The sequence below is a fragment of the Lycium ferocissimum genome, chromosome 9 (genome assembly GCF_029784015.1).
Source record: "Lycium ferocissimum isolate CSIRO_LF1 chromosome 9, AGI_CSIRO_Lferr_CH_V1, whole genome shotgun sequence".
NCBI classification, from domain to species: Eukaryota; Viridiplantae; Streptophyta; class Magnoliopsida; order Solanales; family Solanaceae; genus Lycium; species Lycium ferocissimum.
In genome coordinates, this window is record NC_081350.1 from 44,271,515 (window position 1) to 44,279,973 (window position 8,459).

The 8,459-nt window shown below is 31.6% G+C and overlaps 1 protein-coding gene across 1 annotated transcript; it reads right to left on the minus strand.

Moving 5' to 3' along the window:
- Positions 1 to 674: 674 nt before the first annotated feature.
- LOC132031943 (proline-rich receptor-like protein kinase PERK1) lies at positions 675 to 7,803 on the minus strand. Its single transcript, XM_059421796.1, has 2 exons — positions 7,416 to 7,803; positions 675 to 1,201 (listed from the first exon to the last, which is right to left on the minus strand). The coding sequence occupies exons 1-2, from the start codon at positions 7,801 to 7,803 to the stop codon at positions 813 to 815; spliced, it is 777 nt and encodes a 258-aa protein (XP_059277779.1). The 3' UTR covers positions 675 to 812.
- Positions 7,804 to 8,459: the final 656 nt, after the last annotated feature.

Genomic DNA, 8,459 nt, shown 5'->3' on the forward strand with positions numbered 1-8,459 from the left:
GTTAAGAAAAAAAACTAATTATGACACAAGAATCCAAGTCTTACCCAAAAGTTCCCATCACTCTGGTGGAGACATGAGTATTAACATCAGAAGTTATATTTAGCAAGTCCAAAATCAGCAACCTGAGAAAACAAAAGCTTCACGGATACAGTATTTACTAGATAAGTACAACTGAATTCAGCTTCTGATGGAATCCATAATGTATAATTTACAAAAGCTACTTACAAAAGGGATTTTGAAAATCCGCAAAGGATTCAAAATCACCAAAAACAAAATGCTACATATTCTTAAATCGACATGCAAAAGATGTTACCTTGACCTCAAAATTGCAAATCGATAAGTATATTAGTCACTTTGATATCACGATGAATGATTTTAAGTTGACCTATGAGAGAAAAACTATTCATTTCAGCATACATGATTTATTAACCATGGAAATCAAGAATAAGAAAGAGAGAAAAAAACGTACAGTCTTCATGCAGATATGCCAGTCCTTTAGCAGACCCAGAGCAATCTTTAGTCGCGTTGGCCAATCCACTGAGGCCTTCCCTTTCCCTAAGAAATTCCAAGTATAAGAATTCGATTAGTAGACAGATCAGCATGTTCGAAGCAGAGTACGGATCAAGATTTAAACCTTTTTCTACCAGAGAGAGTAAATTAGATTTACCGTAAATGAAATTCCAAAGTATTGTTTGGAACAAACTCATAAAACGAGCAATCTTTGAGCACCAGTAATGCAGTATCCAACGAGAGACACAAGATGCTTGTGATGTACTCGGCTAATAATCTCAACTTCCGCCTGAAATTCACGTTCACCTTGTCCGCCTCCCAGCCTTAAGCTGTTTAACTGCAACCTCTTTCCCATTAGGGAAGGACTCTTTGTGCACATATCCAAAACCACCTTGTCCGAGAAGGTTAGCATCTGAGAAGCCATCAGTTGCCTGAACCAATTCCTCGTACGTGAACGTGCTCTGTGAGGAGAAACCTAAGGACACGGCCGGAGAAGGCCCAACTTCGGACCCAGAATAGTTTGAAGATGCTCCACTGCTGTTCATGTAAGATGGAGGCTGGGGTGAAGGTGCACGTGGTGGAGCATGTGAAGGTGGCGGAGGTAACGGTTTAAGCGGAATTGTAACAAGATGATCTGCTGGAGGTGGAGCAATTTGCTGCCAATGTTGCATAGGCCCACCATACTGGTCAGCTGACAAACAGTATCAACATTAGTCATAATCATTGCATATGGAGGGTCTCACCAACATGACAACATCAAGGGACGTTCACATTCACGTACAAAGAAAGAAGATACTATCACGTTTAAAAAGGGCAGCCCGGTGCACAATTATTGACCAATAAGTTGAAGGACAACCGCAGATACTTTTAGCTGAACAAATTTCGGATGACAGTGACAAATTGTCATAAGGCTCTCAAAACACGGACCCGGAACTTTTTTAACCCAAAAAATAACTTGTGGAACAAACTAACCCTTTAAAAAAAAAAAAAAAAAATCAAGCCGACCGCATGAAAGGACCAAATCAGAACTTTTGAGCAGGTTGGTCACGCTGACCATTATGTGCGTGAAAGAGGGTACTTTTTTTTTCTTTTTCTTTTTTTATGCTTATCAAAATCACGCTTTTTTCATATTTTAGTGAAGATTAATCATATTTCAAACCACTAAATATCAATATTTTATATAGAACTTAATATATTTTTCACGAAATAACGTCGGCAAGATTACATCAAGTATACCTAAACGTTTGGATGACGTTTTTAGAGGTTATAAAGTGTCCCAAGTAAATTTTGTTTTGCTTGAAAACTTGTTATCTTTAGATGTAAGTGTCATATTTTATAGGGTTTTGATTTAAGTGTTTTGAAAAAAAAATATTATATTAAAAAATAATTCATCCAATACGAGAAGTTCAACTAAGGTATAATATATCTCATTCAATGCTCCCACCAAGGTTTGATCCCATGTTGTTGGCATAAAAAAGAAGTAAGCAGAAAAAAGAGGCTAAACTACCAAGCCAAATTGGTGAATGCAACAAAGTAGACAATTTTTATTTTTTTATAATGTTCACTAATGCTATCTAACTGCGTTTTCATAAATTGAATTTCGAATCCAAATTGACATTCAAACATCATTACCACGGGATTAGCATCTCGAAATAGATTTTTTATCGTTAGATTTTTACTAAAGAAGAATGAAATTTTGCACAAATTTGAGGCAAATTCAAATTGAATGGGATAACGGGCGTTTTGGAAAATCGGCTCGACAAAAACGACCTTGCGGCGGTTGTCCGCATAGATCTCGAAAAAAATATCCCTAAAAAAAAATCGCGTAAATCGGACATCGAAAGCAAAGTGACCATTTAAAGTTTCAATAATTTACAACTAGTTTTTTATCTATCCTGTCCTTATTTTTTATTTACGTGAGTGAAGAGGCATATGTATACTTGATGTAATGAGCCGATATTATTGTACGCTAAAAAAATATTAAGTTCTATATAAAATATTTATATTCCGCTTTTGAAACGTGACTAATCTTGATCAAAGTACGAAAAAAAACTTAAAGATAACAAGTTTCCAAACTTACTTCGAGACATTTACAACCCCTAAAACGACGATCCAAACATATATGTATACTTGATGTAATGAGCCGACATTATTTTACGCAAAAAAAAATGAAGTTCTATATAAAATATTTATATTCCGGTGTTTTGAAACAGCTTAATTAATCTTCGATCAAAATACGGAAAAAAACTTAAAGATAACAAGTTTCCAAACTTACTTCGAGTAAGCACTTTACAACCCTAAAACGACAATCCAAACATATGTATACTTGATGTAATGGCCGACATTATTTTACGCTAAAAAATTTTTTGAAATTCTATATAAAATATTTATATTCCGTTGTTTTAAAACGTGACTAATCTTCGGTCATAAAGTACGGAAAAAAGCTTAATTTTGAGTGATTTCAAAGAAAAAGAGACAGTTTCAAGCAAACAAAAACTTTCATTTCTTGAAAGACTTTACAACCCCTAAAACGACGATCCAAACGTTTAGGTATACTTGATGTACGTTATTGTACGCGAAAAAATATATTAAGTTCTATATAAAATATTGATATTTCGAGATTTTGAAACATAACTAATCTTTGCCCAAAGTATTGAAAAAACGTGATTTTGATAGCTTAAAAAAAAAAAAAAAAAGTACCCTCTCTGTGCGTGAAGCTTAGTTTGGTTTTTTTTTTTTTTTTTTTTTTAAAGGGTTAGTTTGATTCTAAAAATTATTTTTTGGGTTAAAAAAGTTTCGGGCTCTCCAAAATATACATGACCTCTCTATAGCAGTCATTCTCTATAACAACCATTTTCTCGGTAGGACCGATCTTTCGTATATTATTTATTATAATATCTCTATAACATAGACACGCTATAGTAGCAAAAAAATATCAGAACAAACGAATGATGTTATATAGAGGTTTGCTAATATCTCAGACACCCATCAAGCAGTTTGCCTATTATTAACAAAATTACAATATTTGAAGTGCATACAGCGAATCCCCACTCTCATTGAGTTCAGGGCCCAAATCAATAATAAAGACTCGCCTAACTTCAAAGTCAACAACCTCGTGTTCATGATCAACCAGAACTAAAATTGTACATAATGGATGACAAAATTTTGTCATAATGCAAAATTCTGTAAATATTCACAGGAAAAGCTATCCACAGAGATTGGTATGGAGGAAAATATTTCTCAAAAATTGCTTTCCAATTTTGTTGGTTTTGGAAAAATGTTTCTCTGGTGAAAGCAGCCCTTAAAAATGAATGAAATGACTTATACGATGTAACATTTTGCATGGAAAATATTTTCCTTCATACCAAACACACCCTTAAAGCTTTATGCATTTCAACAGAAAATGCCCAAAAAAGGTACTGAATAGTCCAGGCTCCAGAACAAGTATATTTGATGAATTAAAAAAATGTGTAAGAGATAATTAAAATGAAAATAAAACAATATCTTACCTTTGACCCCTAGAAAAATAGCCATTATTATAGAAGCCGGAATTTGAAATGCGATAAAGAATTATAAAAATATGTATATGTACTATAATTTCTAAGAGAAGCCGGAATTTGAAACGTTTCAAAAAGTGGTTACAATAAATTAGTTGTAACCACTTTTTATAATGCGATAAAGAATTATAAAAATATGTATATGTACTATAATTTCTAAGAGATTTTTACATTCTAAGAGGTATAATTTCTTGCATAAATAAGTTCTTATATGGTATCATAAAATCAAATATTCATCAAATTAATATCTAAATGGAAAAAAAAAAATTCATAAAACAAGTTCTTATATGGCATCATACTAATATATGTAATTTTCTTTTATTCAAATTCCATTCCTGCCAAATTAATTATTAATATAGAAAATAAATATGACAACAAGAATAAAATTTATTATGAATAATTGAACCAGTTTCTTAAAAGGTGAGGACGCAAGGTGAGATATTTTACCTAATACGGGGCGAGGTGTAAGCCTTGAGGTGCTTTTTTTTTTTTGCGTCGCGAATTATTATTTGGCTCAGACCTATTATATCGGATAGTACCTTTATTGACTTGGTGTAGTTAGAAGTGTTCAATTTTCATTCAATTAAATTTTACAAGATCTAAGTTGTAAGCTTCAAATATTATTTAAATAAATAAGAGCTTATATCTAATTAACTTTGAATAATTACTTATATAAAATTTAAACAAAATTATCTTCATTAATCGACTCAAGCTTCATCTTGATCAGGTGTTTCGAGAATCATTATTTGACTCAAACCTATTATATCGAAAGTAGAAACAATACCTTTTGAGTGTAATTATAGATGTTTATCGTTCGGTTAGAGTTGATCACGGTGAATATCGGGTCAAGACGAACTCGGTTCGGTGTTTTGAGTGCGCGAGCAGGTTCATAACGTATTTATCACAATGTATGCTTGTATATAATTAATTTTAACTAATTATATTTATTTAAATAAGCATAAAAAGTTATAATTTTTGGTCTATTTAAATTTTGATAACTTAATAATTATTATAAATCTAATTAAACATTAAAAATTAAGCGTTTATATAATTGAAATAGGAGCATATGAAAATACTAACAATATCATAATTCCATTTTTTAAAAGTATTACATGTGAATTTTAAATAACTATTAGTTATAATTGTTGGTAAAGTTTGAAACTTTTTCTTTGTTGCTATATATCTTGATTATTTTTAATAATTCATTTTTTTGGACTATATAACACTTGACAAATATATATATTTCAGAATATTAGTTTTTTTCATTAGAATAATTGATTTATTCCTTATTAATGTAAATTATATAGTTATAATCCTATTTTGCTATTTAATAAGTAACATTTTAACCATTCTTTGTTAATTACACTTATTGCTGTATAATCCTATTTTGCTATTTAATAAGTAACATTTTAACCATTCTTTGTTAATTACACTTATTGCTGTATAATGTATTATACGCAGTTTAAAAAGTAAATGGTGTATAGTATAAAACAAGAAAAGGACGGTAATTAGCCAAGAAAAAAAGATCCCAAAACCTAGCCCTCACTTTCTTTTCATCATAGCCGCCACGCCCCCTCCCAGCTTCTCAATAAAATAGTTTCAAGAAGTTGGTATATCTGCCGTGCTTTTGGAAAAGATTGATGAAGAAAAATTGGCATCTCTAATGGGTGTTTCTGTCTCTAAAATTTGCTGGATAATATTTTTGTTAAACTTATCTTTAAGTGGAGAATAGGTTTCAAGATCAATGATATATTATAAAGCATTGTTGAAATTTGAGTTGGACGGAGAGAGTTATCATAAATTTGGAGCAGGTATTTCTTTTTCTTTTTGAATCTCACTCTCTGTCACTTCATATACTCGTAGTAGTATACAATTGTGCATTTCTTTACTTACTTTTTTTCTTCCTCTTTATTATTTTCACTGTGTACTTCATCCTTCGTTTGTATCTTATGTTAAATTTCAAGCATCTTCATTCTTATTTTCACTGTGTACTTCATTCTTTTTCTTTACTTATCTTCGTTTGTATCTTTATGCTTATTAGTCCATTAGATTGGTATCCAGTAATAATATTAATTTTTGGTTGAAACTTCTTAAATGTGATTCAGGAGATGTTTGTTCCTTGATTGATATTTTGTTAAAAGAATTTTTTTAGTGCAAAAGATTGAGTCTTCTGAAATTTTTGGAGCTTTGCTAAACTGAAAGCTTCATTATGAAAATCTATGAAGATTTTCTTAGAGAAATTAATCGATAATGCTTTCTATCAAGTTATACTTGTTAGAAATATTTATGTGATCAATTGTTTTCTCTTCTTAACATTAACTTATTTTGCTTAAATTGACAGGTGGATTGGTGGAATTATCAGAGTAGCAATCAAACTAAGATGCAGCCAGAGACAGTGGAAAGAGAAGATTGTACCGTATTGGATCTCAAGCAAGATAGTACTAGCGTTATAGAAAAAATTATGTATAGTGGATGTTCTGAAATTTAAATATACAAATGTAATTTGAATTCTATTTTGGAATCAAGATCTTTTTTAATGCTTAGCTACATTGGAAAATAAATATTGTGACTCTCTTGTGGCAAATTCATGACTTTGTAGCTAAACGTATATTTAATTGTTTACGTAATAAGAACATGGGTACATTCACTTTTTGTAGTATATAAAGAAAATCTTTAGTTATAATTTTATATATTTATGGCAAAAAGAATGGATCCTTAGCTACATTTGAAAATGTTTGTGGCAAATACTCAAATTTATAGCTATGAATTTTTTAAACTTGTAGCTAAATACAAACACTATTGCCACAAGACTAAACTATAAAAATAGCCATAAAATTTAATTTTTTGTGGCAAATATATTAAATCTTTTGCCACAACATAACAGCTTGTGGCTACAGTATAAAGTTCGTTACAAAGTTTATTTGTTGTGGCAAAAGAATAAGTTCATTTGCTATAAGCATATATTCGTGGCAAAAAAGCTTAATAATATTCTTTGAAGATAAAAAAAAAATTCCGTAGCAATAAGTATAAGCCCTTAGCCACGGTCATGTAAAAAATGGTAACTTTTTCGCTACGTTTCTTTAAGATGCTCGGAAAAAAATATTGTGGCTAAAGTGTTTGGCACGGAAAATTTCATGTTTAGCTACAATGTGCCTTTGTAGCAATATATGTCTTGTGTTGTAGTGAACTCCACTTGAAAAGTGGCTGTTTATGAATTTAACCCGAAAAAGATACTCAACTGTCCAGGCTCCAGAACAAGTATACTGATGAATCAAAAAAAAAAAAAAAAAGCGTAACAGATGACTAAAACCAAATTCGGCTGAAAAAATACAAACAAGATGATGTTACCTTTGACTCCTTGTGGTGGTGGTGGAACATAGTAATCTTGATGATTTCTCCTCTTATTCTTCTTCTTGCAAAATACAAACAACAAACTCAACACTAACAGTATTACAACACCACCAATAACAATTCCCACAACTGCCCCTGTCGATGTTCCCGATGATGACCCTCCACCAACTGACTCCGGTGTTGATTGACTTCCTCCACCATCTGCCTCCGAAGGCGGAGAAAGAGGACTGGAATAACTTGCAGAAGAAGGGGCAGTTGCCGGCGGCGGAGGACTGGAATCACTTGCAGGTGATACAGAAGGAGGGGTAGTTGCCGGCGGCTGAGGACTGGAATCACTTGCAGATAATATATAAGAAGGGGCAGTTGCCGGCGGCCAACTTGCCATTTTCCAGCGACACTTATATATATATATATATATATATATATATATATATACACCACAGAAATGAATGTGAACACTACAAAGAATTGGTTAAAACTTAAAAACTTTATAATAATGTGTTGGTGTGTTCACATGGTGCCCGACCGGCATAGAAGAATTACTACTTTACTTACTATATATTTTTATACTATATAAGTGTATGAGTTGGGGGTGATTTCGTCGTCAAAAGTGGACCTCATTCTAAAAAGATCAAGCATCGTTAAAAAAAAAAAAAAAGTGAACCCCACCACCTCCAAACTCATGTTTAAAAAAAAAGGTGGACTTCATATTAAAAAAATAAGCAATATAAAAAAAAAAGTACACTCTGTATTAAAAAATCAAACAATATTTATGTAATTTCCAAAAATATAAGCATGAGTTGGGGGTGGTTTCGTTGTCAAAAGTGGACCCCATTCTAAAAAGATCAAGCATCATTAAAAAGAAAAAAAAAAAAGTGGTAAAAAAAACGCTCCGAAGCTCGTGTTTAAAAAAAAAAAGTGGACCTCATATTAAAAAAATAAGTAATATAAAAAAAAAAACATGCACCCTGTATTAAAAAATCAAACAATATTTATGTAATTCCCAAAGTATCCCTATTAAGTGTCGATAATGGTGGGATT

Coding starts and splice junctions, on each gene's coding strand:
- LOC132031943 (XM_059421796.1), bottom strand. CDS start 7,803: ATGGCAAGTTGGCCGCCGGCAACTGCCCCTTCTTATATATTATCTGCA. Junction 1,202..7,415: donor ACCACCACAAGGAGTCAAAG/GTAACATCATCT, acceptor ACTGTTTGTCAG/CTGACCAGTATGGTGGGCCT.